General features: G+C 42.7%; 1 protein-coding gene across 1 annotated transcript in view; it reads right to left on the bottom strand.

Annotated features, from left to right (window-relative positions):
- LOC141096870 (meprin A subunit beta-like) overlaps positions 1 to 18,649 on the bottom strand; it is an 89,894-nt gene that overhangs the window by 36,296 nt on the left and 34,949 nt on the right. Inside the window, exons 7-10 of the mRNA XM_073583730.1 lie at positions 16,613 to 16,791; positions 13,177 to 13,395; positions 9,695 to 9,847; positions 5,537 to 5,752 (exon numbers count right to left, since the gene is read on the bottom strand). Of these exons, the coding sequence (XP_073439831.1) occupies positions 5,537 to 5,752; positions 9,695 to 9,847; positions 13,177 to 13,395; positions 16,613 to 16,791 (767 nt within the window). The remainder of the gene's footprint in view (positions 1 to 5,536; positions 5,753 to 9,694; positions 9,848 to 13,176; positions 13,396 to 16,612; positions 16,792 to 18,649) is intronic.

Raw genomic sequence — 18,649 nt, 5'->3', positions numbered from 1 at the left:
CGTTTGGAATATCCTTCCACAAGCTTCTCACAATAGTTGGCTGGAATTTGGGCCCATTTGGGCCCATTTTTATCAAAACTGACAAAGCTGGTGTAACTGATACAGGTTTGTAGGTTGCTTTGCTCGCACCTGCCTTTTCAACTTTGCCCAGGGCTTTGTGATGGCCACTCCAAAACATTGACTCTGTTATTCTTAAGCCACTTTGTTACCATTTTAGCAGTATGCTTCAGGTCATTGTCCATTTGGAAGACCCATTTCCAAACAAGCTTTAACTTCCTGGCTGATGTCTTGAGATGTTGCTTCAGTATTGCCATATAGACTTCTTTTCTCATGAGGCCATCTATTTTGTGAAGTGCACCAGTCCCTCTTGCAGCAAAACAACCCCACAACTTGATGCTGCCACCCTCGTGTTTCACAATTGGGATGGTGTTCTTAGGCTTCCAAGCTTCTCCCTTTTTACTCCAAATGTAATGTTGGTCATTATGCCCAAAAAGTTCAATTTTAGTTTCATCAGACCACAGGACATGACTCCAAAACTTAAGGTCTTTGTTCCTGTGTGCATTTGCAAACATTAATCTGGCTTTTTTATGTTTCTTTTGGAGCCCATGTTGATACAAAACTTGTTTCACTGTGGATATTGACACAATATTACCAGCTACAGTTGTGGCCAAAAGTATTGACACCCCTGCAATTCTGTCAGATAATACTCAGTTTATTCCTGAAAATGATTGCAAACACAAATTCTTTGTTATTATTATCTTCATTTAATTTGTCTTAATTGAAAAAACACAAAAAGAATTGTCCTAAAGCCAAATTGAATATAATTCCACACCAAACATAAAAAAGAGGGTGGAAAAAAGTATTGGCACTGTTCGAAAAATCATGTGATGCTTCTCTAATTTGTGTAATTAACAGCACCTGTAACTTACCTGTGGCACCTAACAGGTGTTGGCAATGACTAAATCACACTTGCAGCCAGTTGACATGGATTAAAGTTGACTCAACCTCTGTCCTGTGTCCTTGTGTGTACCACATTGAGCATGGAGAAAAGAAAGAAGACCAAAGAACTGTCTGAGGACTTGAGAAACCAAATTGTGAGGAAGCATGAGCAATCTCAAGGCTACAAGTCCATCTCCAAAGACCAGAATGTTCCTGTGTCTACCGTGCGCAGTGTCATCAAGAAGTTTAAAGCCCATGGCACTGTGGCTAACCTCCCTAGATGTGGACGGAAAAGAAAAATTGACAAGAGATTTCAACGCAAGATTGTGCGGATGTTGGATAAAGAACCTCGACTAACATCCAAACAAGTTCAAGCTGCCCTGCAGTCCGTGGGTACAACAGTGTCAACCCGTACTATCCGTCAGCATCTGAATGAAAAGGGACTGTATGGTAGGAGACCCAGGAAGACCCCACTTCTTACCCCAGCCAGGCTGGAGTTTGCCAAAACTTACCTGAAAAAGCCTAAAACGTTTTGGAAGAATGTTCTCTGGTCAGATGAGACAAAAGTAGAGCTTTTTGGGCAAAGGCATCAACATAGAGTTTACAGGAGAAAAAAGAGGCATTCAAAGAAAAGAACACGGTCCCTACAGTCAAACATGGCGGAGGTTCCCTGATGTTTTGGGGTTGCTTTGCTGCCTCTGTCACGGGACTGCTTGACCGTGTGCATGGCATTATGAAGTCTGAAGACTACCAACAAATTCTGCAGCATAATGTAGGGCCCAGTGTGAGAAAGCTGGGTCTCCCTCAGAGGTCATGGGTCTTCCAGCAGGACAATGACCCAAAACACACTTCAAAAAGCACTAGAAAATGGTTTGAGAGAAAGCACTGGAGACTTCTAAGGTGGCCAGCAATGAGTCCAGACCTGAATTCCATAGAACACCTGTGGAGAGATCTAAAAATGGCAGTTTGGAGAAGGCACCCTTCTAATATCAGGGACCTAAAGCAGTTTGCCAAAGAAGAATGGTCTAAAATTCCAGCAGAGCATTGTAAGAAACTCATTGATGGTTACAGGAAGTGGTTGGTCACAGTTATTTTGGCTAAAGGTTGTGCAACCAAGTATTAGGCTGAGGGTGCCAATACTTTTGTCTTGCCCATTTTTGGAGTTTTGTGTGAATTGATCAATGTTTTGCTTTTTGCTTCATTCTCTTTTGTGTTTTTTCATTTAAGACAAATTAAATGAAGATAATAATACCAAAGAATTTGTGACTGCAATCATTTTCAGGAAGAAACTGAGTATTATCTGACAGAATTGCAGGGGTGTCAATACTTTTGGCCACAACTGTACAACCCTCATTTTCACAAGGTCTTTTGCTTTTGTCCTTGAGTTGATATGCACATGTCGGACCAAAGCATGTTCATCTCTGGGACACAAAACCTGTCTCCTTCCTGAGCGGTATGATGGCTGGACATTCCCATTATGTTTGTTCTTGGTTATAATTGTTTGTACAGATGAACGAGGCACCTTCAGGTGTCTTGAAATTGTACCCAAGAATGAGCCAGACGTGTGCAAGTCCACAATTCTCTTCCTGATATCTTCGCTGATTTCTTTAGACTTTCCCATGATGCTACACAAAGAAGCAGTGTGTTTCAGGTGTGCATTAAAATACATCCACATGTGTGTCTCTAGTTAACTCAGATGTTTCCAAAAAAGCTATCAGAAGCTTCCAAACACATGATATTGTAGGTACGCACGCCGACTGGGGGGTGGTCCCTTTTGTACCGCGAACAGACTGGAGACAGAAACCGATGTACGTTCAACAGGTCTTCTTTATTGGTCATCCTCTCGATGACCACAGCAACACGACAGCCTCCGTACACACAGGCCCGGGTACCTTTCACCTTCCTTCTATTCTTTGTAGTGACGTCCCTCGCGGTTCTATCGCTGTGACTGCCCTAGGCCTACCACCACAGTGCTTTGCCTGTCCGAGTCCGTCCGTCTGGTACCCCAGGGCTTCCTCTGTCCTGTGGCTATCCTGTCAGGGCCATCCCCCTGACCGTCTCTCCTTCCAGTCTCCTCTGTAGCTCTTCCTCTTTCCATATTTTCCTCCTTTAGTCTCTTCCTCTGCTTAGCTCCTCCCCCTGGACTGGCTTCCTTCTGGAACTCTCTCTCTCTTTTTATTCCCCTCCCTGGGAATTCCCCTCTAGAGTTCCTGTAACTCCGCCCACCATGACTATGCGGTTTCCTAGCCTTAAGCTGCTGTTATGCCCTTTCCTCACTGCTCTATCTCCAGCTTGAGGCCAAATCTTAGTACTGCACTGTCTCCTTTTCCTGCTGTTCTTTGTCTCCCCCTAGTGACCAAAACCAAGTACTTCACCATCTGTCACTATTTCTAGCTGTCTTCCCACGTGTACATACAAATTCACTTCAAGTATGTTTACTGCACATTTTACATTCACTGTTCCTCTTCAGACAGGTCCATAGGTCAGTCCACTTCCCTACAACATCATCTTACGGGCAGTCCAGAATTGTTTAAAGGCATAGTAATCTTAGTGTATGTAAACTTTTGATTTTGCAGTAAGTAATACAAATGCCTTAAAACATCCTCTCTCTCTCATTATTCTGGCATTTGGCAAATATTACTAATTATGGTAATCCTAATTGATCTAAAACAGGAAAGGTTTATTATGATTTCAAGTCAGATATTGAGAAAAACATGCAGATGTGTCTTTTTATATAGTGTATGTGAACTTCTGGTTTTAACTGTACATAAAAGAGCATTAAGGAAATAAGCTAAAGCCAGGAGTGTTTCTGCATATAGCACAAATCACAGCCTCCTTTAACGCTTTACTTAAGGCTGATGCAATAGTACGTCAGTGGTAAGTATCCCCTGCTTTGAGGTGGGCTGTTGACATGTGCGCGCCATAGGCGCCGGTGGAATCGCAAACTGCCCGCGCCTTCTAACTAGTTAAATCCCGCTGTCAAATGCTGACAGAGGGCATTTAACTAGTACTTCCGGCGCCCGGCCGGAAATGAGCGCATCGCCAACCCCCGTCACGTGATCGGGGGTCAGCGATGCATTGCCATGACAACCAGAGGTCTCATAGAGACCTCTATGGTTGTTGATGGCAGATTGCTATGAATGCCACTCTGTGGTCGGTGCTCAATCTGGTACATATAGACGATCTGAGCATCGCCTATATGTAGCAGAGCCGATCTAGTATGGCATGCTTCTAGGCCTCTTATAGAGGCTATTGAAGCATGCCAAAAGTGAAAAAAAAAAGTGTTTAAAGATAAAAATAATAAAAGTTTAAATCACCCTTTTCGCCCCTATCAAATTAAAACAATAAAAAAATCAAACCTACACACATTCAGTATCGCCGCATTCAGAATCGCCCGATCTATCAATAAAAAAAGGGATTAACTTGATCGCTTAACGGCCTAGCGAGAATAAAAATCAAAACGCCAGAATTACTTTTTTTGGTCGCCGTGACATTGCATTAAAATGCAATAATGGCGATCAAGAGAACGTATCCGCAAAAAAAAGTGGTACCATTAAAAACGTCAGCTCAGCATGCAAAATATAAACCCTCACCCGACCCGAGATCATGAAAAATGGAGATGCTACGGGTCTCGGAAGATGGAGCAATTTTTTTTTTTTTAGCAAACTTTGGAATTTTTTTCACCACTTACATAAAAGAGAACCTGGACATATTTAGTGTCTATGAACTCGCAATGACCTGGAGAATCATAATGGCAGGTCAGTTTTAGCATTTAGTAAGCCTAGCAAAAAAGCCAAACAAAAAACAAGTGTGGGATTGCACTTTTTTTGCAATTTCACCGCACTTGGAATTTTTTTCCTGTTTTCGAGTACACTACATGGTAAAACCAATGGTGTTGTTCAAAAGTACAACTCGTCCTGCAAAAAATAAGCCCTCACATAGCCATATTGACGGAAAAATAAAAAAGTTATGGCTCTGGAAAGAAGGGGAGCGAAAAACGAAAAAAAAAAAAATCAAAGCTACGGGAGTTAAGGGGTTAAAGCCTAGCCATAAGCTTGGTTTCAATGGAGCGCACGGACTTGAGCAAACCCCTGGCTGCCATAGCAACCCGTTGACACCCCGCAATTGCGTAGTTGGATACAGTTTCTAATACAAGGGAAGCCCAAAATAACTTGCATGATATATGTACTTTATTATAATGATGGTCAATAGCATCTATATATAAATCGTCCTATTCTGTCTGTCTGTAACCGAAATCCAGCGTCGCTGTGCGCAGGCGCAGTCATCATTTAGAAGGACGCACGCCCCCGCTACCGTTGGGAGATCACCGGAAAACGCATGCGGATTGGCCATATTCTACATTACCCGATGCATTAGAATCGGGCAACCACCTAGTATATATATAGTTGCTTACATCGAGGATATACATTAGTTATAGTATTCACAGTTCCAAAAGCGAAATTTGGGTTACCATATGGTTCAAATTTTTTTCAATGTAATTTGTTTTCTTTATCAATATAATTTTTATTTTCTTACAAATCTTGTAATTAGTTTTCTTTTTAACACAAGTGGAAAAGTAGTTTTACAAGGCACTAACCTTCGACAGTGGTGACGAATTTCAGTGTGCCATTTGGTGAGGCTTCTGTATACTCCCGGATCCAGACATTGAGTTGGTCACTTTCATGCCCATTGTGATAATAAAAGAATTCCAAGCACTGAAAATCTCGTTTGGGGTAAAAAAGTCTACTTTCCAGCAATGCTTTACCACCATTAGTCAATGTTCTTGTATCAAAATGCATAAAATAACCAACATCTGTAGCAAAAACAGTGAAAAGAATGAAAAAATTAACTATTTGAGCAGAATAAAATAGGGAAAATCTGGTTTGAAAACAAAAACAACTTTTATCCAAAGCTCCCTATTTGATCCTTTACCCAGAAACTGACATATCATTAGGGTCATTTGGATGTTTTTGGCTGTCATTATGGTTTAAAAAGAGAAAACACAGCAGTTTGACAATAAATGGCTTCCAACCACTAACCATGAGTGGAGAAAATGTTTTGGTGCTATCATTCATATTCTCTGAAAAAAGGCCAAGATTATGGAGGCCACTGTGTTCTTAGGAACCTTGAGTACTGCAGAAATTCTTTTGTAACCTTGGCCAGATCTGTGCCTTGCCACAATTCTGTCTCTGAGCTCCTTGGCCAGTTCCTTTGACCTCATGATTCTCATTTGGTCTGACATGCACTGTGAGCTGTGAGGTCTTATCTAGACAGGTGTGCGCCTTTACAAATCTAGTCCTATCAGTTTAATTAAACACAGCTGGACTCCAATGAAGGAGCAGAACCATCTCAAGGAGGATCACAAGATAATGGACAGCATGTGACTTAAATATGAGTGTCTGAGCAAAGGGTCTGAATACTTATGACCATGTGATATTTCAGTTTTTCATTTTTAATACATTTACAAAAATTTCTACATTCTGTTTTTTTTTTCCAGTCAAGATGGGGTGCAGAGTGTACATAAATGAGAAAAAAATGAACTTTTTTGAATTTACCAAATGGCTGCAATGAAACAAAGAGTGAAAAATTTAAGCGTATGTGCACACATTGCGGATTTAGATGCGGATCCGCAACGTTTTTGGACGCGCGGATTTGCATCAAATCTGCAGTGTAGTGAACAGCCAATGTTAATCTATGGGAAATGGAGCTTTGTTGTGCACATGCTGTGGAAAAAAACATGCGGATTTGCAGCGTTTTATTTCCGCAGCATGTCAATTCTTTGTGCAGATCTGCAGCGTTTCTGCACCCATTGACTTGCATTGAGTCAGGCACATCTGGAGCAACGCAGGTGTAAAAAAAATCTGCGGATTTGCTGCGGATGTGGGTGCTAGAAACGCTGCAGATTGGGAGGAGGGAAGTGTGTGGGGAGCTATGTGCGTGTCTGTGTGTAGTGTGTGCGGGTGTCTGTGTGAATCTGTGTATGTGTGTGGGTCTGCGGGGATGTGTGTCTGTGTGTGTGTAGGCAGGCATCGTCCAATGGGACTACTAGTCCCATCTGGCTATGCCTGCTACAGTGACACCATTAGCCAATGATGGGAAAGTAGTAGTCCCATAATCCGGCTAATGTGTTGAATGTAAAAAAAACCCACATGTACACATATATAGTTTATACTTATCATATACTTCTAATCCCCGAAGCCCTCACTAACCTGAAAAAAAAATAAAACAATATACTCCCTGTGTCCAATGTAGTCCATATAATAACGATTGTCCCACGACGATAACCTGTGGAGAGCTGTCACATCAACAGATGCGACCGCTCTCCAGGGGCTCCGGTGATAATCCTCCGCATAGTATCACTCTGCTGCTGACAGGTCACCGGAGTTGATCCTGTCACTTTGCGGCACCACAGCGTCAGAATTTTCACACGCTGTAGTGCCATAAAGCGAGAGGCTTAACTCCGATGATAAACTGCGGAAGGGTTATCTCCGGTCAGTGTGTCATCGGAGGCCTATAGAGCGGTCACATCTGCTGATGTGACCGCTCTATAGGGGAGATCTACATGGGACACTCGTTATTAAAGAGGGACTAAGTCGGATCAAGGAGTATACTGTTGGTTTGTTTTTTAAATTTTTTAAAAGTTTATCTATCTATCCCATATCTATCTATCTATCTATCTATCTATCTATCTAACTATTTATCTATAGATAGATAGATATGGGATAGATAGATAGATAGAATGAGATAGATAGATAGATAGATAGAAGGAATTAGATAGATAGATAGATATGTGGCCCCCCCAGGAGTATGGCCGCCACAGTGGCTTTGCCTTCCTCCAGGGGAGGGTAATGCCAGGCTTGCAGGCAATGATGGGTCTCTCTTGCAGTCAATCCATACATGCAACACAGTTCCACTCCAGGCCAGCAGGGGGAACTCTGAACCTGGATTAAGGTGAGGAGTGCTCTCTGAGGGCCAGGAGGAAGGAGGAGTTAGTTAGTCTGCGGAGGGTGAAGTGTGTAGACGTGTAGAAGGATGCTGGAGGTTGAGCTAGGAAGGAGAGCTCCCTCAGCTTGAGAGCGCACGAACTGGAGACTGGTCTCCACGGCTGTACGGATACTAAAGGTCCTACAGCAGATACCAGAGGAGTAGGAGGCTGTAAATGCCCTACTTCCATCTAAGACTTGAGGCACAACAGCAGCTTGGATAGAGAGCCAGGACTCAGAGTGAGAGGAGTCCCCGAGAGAGGCTACAGCTGTCTGCCGTGCAAGTAAGTTCTTGGGAACATCTGACAGGAGGAACTTCAGAGTAACTACGTACTGGAGTACTTCACACCACAAGGCACTAGGAAGGGGACTGCACGGTCCGTCTGTGAGAGAGAATCCCTGAATTGCTTCCAGGCTAGCCTGCTCCGTTACCATCTGTAATCAGGACCCTGGACTGCAGTTATCAAGTAAAGGTACAGAAATTGCATCCCGCTGTGTCTTGTCTGCTTCCTACCCTTACGGCACTGCTACATCACCGTGCCAACCACATCTACACTGCCCTGGGACTATAGCTTCACCTGTGGGGAGCTACTACATCTTTGCTGCACCATACCATCAGTCCCAGCGGATCAGTCTGCAGCATCGGCTTAACATCTCCCTTGCCGAACACCACAAGTGGCATCACAAACTATTCCATTACACCATTACAATTCCCCATTCCTTGGGCGCCCAGGGCCACGGACCGGGTCACTGCTGCTGTGACACATCCCACTGACACCGGCCCGGTACCGAGTACCCCACAGCCCTGGGAGGGCGACCCAATTAGATAGATAGATAGAAGGAATGAGATAGATAGATAGATAGATAGAAGGAATGAGATAGATGGACAGATCTATAGATATATCTATAGATATTATCTATAGATCTATCTATCTATCCCATATCTATCTATCTATCTATCTGTCTATTTTGCTATCTGCGTGTTTATTGGAGTGAGTTAGACAAATGTAAAAGAGGCGGTTGGACCAGAAATGACATCACAAATCTTTTTTTTGTTAAATAACATAACTTTATTTAATTTACAAAAACGAACACAATCTGCATGAGAAAAAGCGCATGAAAATCCGTATAAAAAATGCACAGATTTTTACCTGCATTTTCTGCCAAGAGGTGCAGATTCTGTGCAGAAAATTCTGCAGGCAAATCTGCAACGTGTGCACATACCCTAAAGGGGTCTGAATACTTTCCATACCCACTGTAATTGATGATTAGTCCCATAAATTCACTTTAGCAATACATTCATCACCTTTCTTCCTGCTTGGTATAATACATTGGTGGCATATCTATAATTTGGTAGCTCTAGATATATAGATGATTAAGGGTGTCTTTGTACGCCAGAAACGCATCACGCTCTGAGGTTTCTCTTCTTAAACATTTTTATCCTGCTTCAATAAAGAAAATTTTATCTGATATCTGGTTGATTGTGCCGGAAACTACTCGGCGCTTCTTTGACATTGGCTGAATTCTGACTGCCACAATCCTCAACATTCTTCCAGCAAGATCGGCTCCAACCCTCCCCCCTTCCCACTCCTCTCAACCTAGATTTTTTTTTATGTGAAGATAAACTTATTGGCAATATCTTATGACACATGTGTATATGTATTGTGTAAATTATGCACTTATAGCAAGAGTATTGAGTTCATATCACGAAGTGAGCCATAAAGTCAAATATGGCAGCAATGAATAATGATAGGAGATAAGAAGCTGCCTACCTCGGCAATCCCCCAGGTTAGTGTGATCAGAGCTTGGTCCATTAGGCATCTGAAGAACGTGCTGCCAATCATCATTATCTTCTGTACCTTGGATCATTCCACAGATGTTATTGTACTCAAAATCACACGTGTCCAAGAAAGTGATGAATGTAGCTACAGAGGAAACAGGAAAGGTTTAATAAAGGCAGTGCACGGTCATGTCAGGCAGAAGATGCGAGCATGTGTTAACCCCACACAGTTAATAAATTGTTTAGCACACAGCTGCAATTATGATATAGACGTTGTCATTTCAATGAGCACAAAATACAGTGGTATGAAAAAATGTATGCCCCCTTTCTGATTTTATATTATTTTGCATGTTCATAACACTTGTTTCAGATCACCACAAAAATTTAAATACTAGACAAAGATAACACAAGTAATCACAAAATGCAGTTTTTAAATGAAGGTCTTTATTATTAAGGGAAAAAGAAATCCAAACCTACAGGGCCCTGTGTAAAAAAGTTATTGCCCCTTCCCCCCTTAAAACATAAATTAAGTGTGGTTTATCACATCTTTGGGAAGCTGCGTTCATTTTCTCTAGCCACACGCAGGCCTGATTAATGCCACACCTGTTGTTAATCAAGAAATCACTTACGGTAAATAGGACCTGCCTGACAAACTGTGCTAGACAAAAATGTCCTCAGAAGCTAGACATTATGCTGAGATCCAAAGAAATACTGGAACAAATGAGAAACAAAGTAATTCAGATGTATCAATCTGGAAAAGTTTATAAAACCATTTCTAAAACTTTGGGACTCCAGAGAACCACAGTGAAAGCCATCATCCACAAACGGCGAAAACATGGAACAGTGGTGAAAGACCTCACAACAGCATCCAAAGAACTGCAGGCCTCACTTGCGTTCGTTAAGGTCAGACTGGGCAAAAATGGCCTGCATGGCAGAGTTCCAAGACAAAAACCACTGCTGAGAAATTAGAACATAAAGGCTCATCTCAGTTTTGTCAGAAAATATCTTGATGACCCCCAAGACTTTTGGGAGAATACTCTGTGAAGTGACGAGACAAAAGTTGAACTTTTTGGAAGATGTACTGTATGTCCCACTACATCTGGTGTAGAGGAAAAACAGCATTTCAGAAAAGGAACATCATACTAATAGTAAAATATGGTGGTGGTAGTGTGATGGTCTGGGGCTGTTTTGCTGCTCCTGGACATGGAAGACTTTGCTGTGGCAAATGGAATCGCAAATTCTACTGTCTACCAAAAAATCCTGAAGGAGAATGTCTGGCCAGCTGTTCATGACCTTAAGCTGAAGCGCATTTGGGTTATGCAGCAGGACAATGATCCAAAACACACCAGCAAGTCCACCTCTAAGTGGCTTAAGGAAAACAAAATTAAGACTATGGAGTTACCTAGTCAATTTTGTGACCTTAAGCTGATTGAGAGGTTGTGGCATGATCTTAAAAAGGTGGCTCATGCTCGGAAACGCTTAAAGGTGGCTGAATTGCAACAATTCTGCAAAGATGAGTGGGCCAAAATTCCTCCAAAGCGTTGTAAAGACACATTGCCAGTTGTTGCTGCTAAGGATGGCTGTTGTGAGTTCATTTTCCCCTTCACCGTCGATGTCTGATGAACTCCCTCTTCTGGTGAAAGAAGGTAGTGAGGCTGATTACCAAACACCTGATCTGGTAGATGATGACTGGGTAACAGGAACTGCTGACTGGATATAAGGCAGCCGACGCCCTTCTGAGTCGCTGGTGATTTCTCTGCTGGATTCTTGGAGACCAGTCTGATTCCTGCTTCCCAAAGATAAGTTTTTGCTCTGCTATTGAACTTATTAGTTTTGTTTTGTTTACTTTGTTTTTTGGAGTTCAGCCATCCCCGGTCGGGGGTGTGCTGAGTTCCATTTTTGTCTCTGATCAGTTTGTCTCTTTGCTCTGTCTTCAGAATTTACCTGAGTGCTGATATAGTCATTTTGAAGTCCTAGCGACTTCAGGGCCTGTTTTTCCTATCAGACGGTTGGGACATTTTTTGGTAGGGTTTTTTACGGATTGCAGACAGCAGCTTTTCTATCCTGTCCTTTTTAGTTAGCTTGGGCCCCATCGTTTGCTCAACCTATCTTTCTATCTGTGTTAGTGTTTTCATCTTGCTTCACCGTCATTATATGTTGGGGGCTGCCTATTGCTTTGGAGTCTGCTCTGGGGCAGTTCAGATTTCCCCTTTCTTTCTTTAGGCCTATTTAGTTCTCCGGCTGTGATCGAGGGGTCTAGGGCATCATAGGAACCCCCCACGGCTACTGTTAGTTGTTGTGGATAGGATCAGGGGTCTGCAATCCGATAGCTACCAACCTCTCCGGTTTTCTGGACTTAGCTTGTATTTTTGTTTTTTCCTCCTTCGGTGACATTCATAACAGATGGCCCAACCAGATATTAGGTTTGGGAGCAATAACTTTTTTCCACACAGGGCCATGTACGTTTGGATTTTTTTTCCCCTTAAGAAAACTTGTGTTATCTTTGTATAATATTTAAATTGATTTAGTGATCTGAAACATTTAAGTGTTGCAAACAATGCAAATGAATAGGAAATCAGGAAGGGGGCAAACACTTTTTCACACCACTGTATGATATGTACATCATCGCAGGCGCCGCTGTCCGCTAGTAGGCGGCGCTACAAGCAAGGGGCGGGCACGCCGGGCAGAGAGCCGGCTCGGGGGCGGAGCTACCCCCGGCCGTGCGCGCGCTGAAAAAGCGCTAATGTGAAACCGGCCTAAAGCATGTTAAATCCTTCCTAATGACTACAGTCAACCACTCACCCAACAAGTGTAAAATCCTGTAAATTAAGAAACTATGTGAGCCATTTTACATACTCAGCACTAGGACTGGCTGTCAGTCAGATCCGAATGTGCGGTTACTGCTGCTGCTCACTGTACAGTGAGCGGTGACTGAAACTGCTCTGGTGCCACCACTATGACTAAAAATCCAAGCCTCCCAGGTGGAATAATGTTCATTTCCTCCTGGCAGCGGGGCTTTCAGTGTGGTCCCAAGCAGTTTCAGAACACTATTAGCCTGCAGATTAACCTGATATCTTCAGGTTTTTTTTTTTTTTTAACATGACAAGTTCCCTTTAATTTGCTTCACATTACATGCTTTTTTGCACAGGATTTTTTTTTGTTTTGCAAAAGCCGTTAGGGGACATACCATAGTTAGCCAGGATATTTCTATTACTTTGTTTAGCTTATCTCCTGGTTAGTGATTAGTATCTCACTGATCATAAATGCTATGACAAAAGTCACTTGTGACAGCCTGGCTTCATGACTTACTTATCTTTAGGTGACAAGAAATCATCAAATTATCATCTTAATACAAGAGCACAATGAGTAGTCACATATCATTGCTGAATATTGTGGTACTTGTTAATACTATTACCTAAATAGATGTAAAGTAAAATGTTATATTGAATGAAAACCAAACATGGGTAGACTTACAGCAGTTGTATAGCCGATTGAGCTTTTCCAGATCGGAGTCACTGAAATCCATTCTTTGTCCAATCACATCACTGAAAGCATCTATGCGAGTTACAATGGTTGGGTCTGTGCTGATCTGGAAGGCAGTCTTACTATAGTGCATGACTGATGTGTAGTCATATGGGACATTTAGGTTACTGGAGCGCGAGTCATCATATTTATTGAAATTGCTCGCTGATTCTGTGGAAATGAAATCAATGGTCATTTGATAAATGTTACAATAATTGACAACGTAAGCAAAGAATTACACATTTCAAAGTATTGAAAATGTAGAAGGGTATTATTGATATTACAAGCTTGTTTGAGTAATTTGGTTTTGAGTAATTGTGGGTCTTAAGGCTATGTAGCCACGTTGCAGAAATGCTGCGGAAATTTCCGCAACATTTCTGCACTCCCGCCGCGGGTAAAATGCATGCAAATTCGCATGCATTTTTCCCGCAGAAAACAAGCTTTTTGCAAGCGTTTTTCGCTTGCGGAATGCTTGCGCATTCAAAGCGATTAGGATCACTTGGAATGTGAAAGGTAGGATGTTAAAATAATAAAAAAATAAAAAATATTGTTATTCTCACCTTCCAACAGCCCCCGATCTGCTCTGCGGCGCTCCCGGCATCTTTCGGTCCCAGTAATGCTTTGCGCGAAGGACCTGAGATGACGTCACGCTCGCGACACCAAACAGCTGATTATTGGGATGGCTCCAGGTATCCAGGTTCCCAATTCAGCTATTCGGTAAGCGCTGTAGCAATTCAGATAAGGAGTTATCCAAAGCTATTCGCTCATCCCTAGATATTAATAATTAATAGTCGAGTTCGATGTTAGTCAATATTGGAACCCGATAGAGGTTGAAGGGAGAGTTCCCTCTTTAATAGCTATTATTTTTGGTTTGAAATTCGTCCTTTCAGAAAATCAAACACCACCAAAAACAAATCTACTGTTACACTCAATATCACCCGCCCTTAAAGAAGCATTCTAGTTGGAGCATAACATAGAGCTGCTGAATAACTAATCCACCTCTCTAATCGCTATTCCTCGCCTTCTCCAACCTGCAAATCCCTTCATTGGCTCCCAATTCCCCAACATATCCAGTTCAAACTATTAATATTGACTACAAAGACCAGAATCTGTCTCCTCCATATATCTCCAAACTACCGTAATCTCCCATCATCTTCCAACACATAACGTTCGGTCTTCTCAAAACCTTCTTCCCTTCTCTACACTTATACATTCCTCACCGAAATGCTTGCAAGACTTCTCCCGAGCATCCCCCATACTCTGGAATTCTGTGCCCCAACAGGTCTGATTATCCGCCAGTTTTGGAACCTTCAGACGGAACTTAAAAAACGCATTTCTTCAAGATAGCTTACAGCCTGCAATAACGCCCTTGCCATCTCACTACATCTTGCAATAACACCCTGCTAACTCACCACCACTGCAACCGCCCCAAGCCTACTGTCTCCTGCCCCATTATCCAGTAGACTGTAAGCTCACAAGGTGTTTGGTGGTGTTTCCCCTCTGTATCAGTCTGTCATTGTTAGTTTGTTCAATGTAAATTATATTATATATAAACTCTCCCATCTCGAAACTGCCTTGATTGCTGCAGCTGCAGCCAGGATCATATTCCTCACCAATCATTACAGCGATACCTCTACCTTGTGCTAGTCATTACGCTGGTTACCCATCCATTCCAGAATTCAGTACAAACTTATTACCCTCATCCACAAAGTACTCCATGGCTCAGCACCACCCTACATCTCCTTCCTCGTCTCAGTCTACCACCCTACCCGTGCCCTTTGTTCTGCTAATGACCTGAGGTTAACATCCTCAATAATCAGAACCTCCCACTCCCATCTCCAAGACTTTTCACATGCTGCACCAATTTTTTGGAATGCACTTTCCAGGTTAATTTGATTAATCTTCAATACCAACAGTTTTAAGCGTGCCCTAAAATCACATGTCTTCAGACTAGCCTACCACCTCAACACATTAATCTAACGATCCCTGTGTTGCCCATTCAAAATTTTCACCATAACCAGGTTCCTCGTATCATGTTATCATACGCTTTATGCATTTAATAGCCCTATTAAACGACATTATTATTATTAATTTTATTTATTATTATTATATTTGTATTTTGTATCTAACCCTTCTCATGTACAGCAGCATGGAATCAATGGTATTCTAAAAATAAATGATAATAATAGCTAGGATTAATTGTATAAATAACAACTCAAGGGTCAAATGATATCTAGAAACTGTAGAGTTAGAATGTGCCACACTTGCTGATCGTGGGGGTCATATGCTGATCAATGACTGATCACAACACTGAGGCTCATTTACACATGTCTGTGATTATCATTACGGTCCTCAAGTCTACTTTAAGGGGGATGAGAAGAAGTTCTGTGTATAGCAACGAGATCAGAACAGCCCAGCCCAAAGAAAATAACAAAAGACTATCTTTCATTCTTGTTGTCAGAAATGAGACATGCTGCCATGGGTTTACCAGACAGTACAGGATCAGAAAACCGCAACGTCTGATTTCACATAGTCCTCTACGGATTAGAAACACTTCACCATCATATTAAATGGTGCAGGTTTCTGTTAGCAGTGCAGGGGTTAAACTGTTTAGCTTGAGAGCTGTTGAATTCTTCCAGCTTTGATAGTCTCAGCTGTTCTGTGTTGGCCACTCCCCTCTGCTATATATACTCGCCTCTGGCAATCAGAATTGCCAGTGTTAGGTTAATACTTCCTGGTTCAGGAGTGTTGTTTTGAAGACTGTTGATTGGTGTTGTGTCTGTATGCATTCCTCATCCTCTCCAATTTGTTCTTTTTCCTTTCCTTTACTTGTTGGTGTTCCCCTCTGTTTGTGAGTGCATATTTGTATGATTGATAGTTCCAGTTATCCTCGTACATATTCCCTTGTAAGTCTGGGTTGTGTATTCTTATCCACAAGGGAGGGGACAGTTTAATGCTGATGTAGGAGCTCAGCAAGGTACGTGAACCCGGTATCGTTAGCATTAGAAGTAATCCGGAAAGCAGGGATAGCTAGGTCATCCCTAGCTTTAGGGATAGCTAAGGAGTCCCTAGCCCTGGGATGTCAGACAACAGATCTGTGACACATGCTGTCAAACTCACATTGGTCTTATAAGCAGAGATTTAGGATTCTGTACACAGGGTCCTTGAACTGAAGAACCATTTGAGCTATCAAGCATTTAGCAGCTTATATCTATTTTTCTTGAAAGTTTGTCAATATGACTTAGGAAAGAAGATGGGGGAATATACTGTATATCATAAACTGTACTCGTAGTTTTCTGTATCTGAGGAATAGCTTTGCAATTTACTGTTACAGTATTGCTGACACTGAGAAACCATTGACACTTCAATGAACAAGATGCGATCTTACGACTCTGAATCCTGTCCCACATTATAATGACGTAATCGTCCCTGTCACTACGTGACTGCTCATGCCAGAACCCCAGAGCGTGGAGGAATTCGTGCTGGATTGTAGCAATTCTGTCACAATTGTTTCCAAGAGAAAGTTGCTGCTTTCCAGTTCGACGGTTTCCAATGTATGACCAACATCTACAGGATAAAAACAAAAGTTTTTAGCTCTATATTAATTTTTATGTGAAAAGAAAATACATAAAATATTAGTGAAAACAAGTAAAAACCTATACTAAGAATGTAGTTTCTTGAAAAAAAAAACAAAAAACATTAAAACCTATGTATCAATATGAAGTTATATTGTATCAGGACTTTCCGCCTTGTCTTTTTAAATAAGCAGTCTCATCACAGTTTTTATCCTCCTAATATATTGCAGTCATTATATTATACAGCACTGTGTACTTGCAATTGCTCATTTTGCCTTTCTACCCAGTAAATTCTTCTACTTTCTCTGCTCTATGTAGAAACAGGAAGTCTCTTTTCCCTGCATTTTCAACTCCTGACCCAGTTGCTTCCTCCTGTCTCTGCCATGGACTTTGACTCATACAGAGAAAATAAACTTCTTGTTTCTATATGTAATGCCGTGATGCACTTCTGTGCTATAGGTCACAAACCATGTGGTGTTTAATGTTTTCTATTACATGGGCAAAAATAAAAGAAAACAAAGTTTGTGATGCCAGGGTGCATTTAATTAACCTATGTTGCCTAGTAGTGTGATGTAATGTGGTGCACTCCAAATAGTCCAGAAAACAGGGAGGTCAGAGAGGCTATTGATAAGCTTTACTTGTTGCACGAATACATCCAGATAAATGAGGATTTACTTAACAGAGATTCAATTCCAATGCAGCAATCACAGTTACTTTCCAGTATAGTCATGCAGATATAAGAATGGTGCAGTGATTCCTGAGGCTCAACTTCGGCTTATAGGCACAGTCCTTATCTCACAGCTATCTGAGGTTGTGGTTTCTCTGTCACAGGACTTCTGCTGGTTCCTACCTGTTCCTTCAGTTTTTCTGAGCAGCACACTGGTACACAACTGCATAGCTCCCAACCGTCCCGATTCTCGTGGGACAGTCCCGTTTTTGACCTCCCCACCCACTTCCTGAACGGGATCTATTTTTCCTGCACTGCACTTAGCCGCCATGCCCCCCCATGCACCGACCCCATCCTCACCCTCCCAGAGACCCACCGCAGCCTGCAATGACATTGCTGGGCTGTTCTGTGGCTGTGCGCACAGGACCTGTGATGAGGTCACAGGAGGAGAGGAGTCAGGGGTCACATGATCAGGGGCCTCCGTGTATGCCAGACTTTGCTGTGCTGGCTGTCATGGTACTGGATGAGGTGAAGTTTATGTGTGGGGTCAGGAGAGGTTTACAGGGTGGATGTAGCAGAGCCGTGTGTGTACGAGGTGTACGGAGCGGAGCTGTGTGTGTACAAGGTGTACGAAGTGGAGCCGTGTGTGTACGAGGTGTATGGAGCAGTGTGTGTACAAGGTGTATGGAGCGGAACCACATGTGTACGTGGTGTGTGGAGCGGAGCTGGGTGTGTATGAGGTGTGCGAAGCATAGCCACATGTGTGCGAGGTGTATGGAGCGGAGCCGCGTGTGTGTGATGTGTACGGAGCAGAGCCTTATGTGTACAAGGTGTTTGGAGCGGAACCGCGTGTGTATGAGGTGTACAGAGCGGAGCTGTGTGTGTACGAGGTGTAAGGAGTGGAGCCGCGTGTGTACGAGGTGTGTGGAGCAGAGCCGCACATGCATGGGGTGTGCGGTGCGGAGCCACGTGTGTATGGGGTGTACAGAGTGGAGCCGTGTGTGTATGGGGTGTACAGAGCAGAGCCAAGTGTGTGCGAGGCATACACAGCGGAACTGTGTGTGTATGAGGTGTGCGGAGCCATGCGTGTGCAATATGTATGGTGGGGAGCATTCATACCTCCCAACCGTCCCAGATCCAGTGGGACAGTCCCGAATTTGAGAGTCTGCCCAGCTGTCATGGC

Source organism: Dendrobates tinctorius, unplaced genomic scaffold (assembly GCF_039654945.1).
Source record: "Dendrobates tinctorius isolate UK_male_01 unplaced genomic scaffold, ASM3965494v1 ptg000081l, whole genome shotgun sequence".
NCBI lineage: Eukaryota > Metazoa > Chordata > Amphibia > Anura > Dendrobatidae > Dendrobates > Dendrobates tinctorius.
This window is presented reverse-complemented; position numbering and strand designations above follow the sequence as displayed.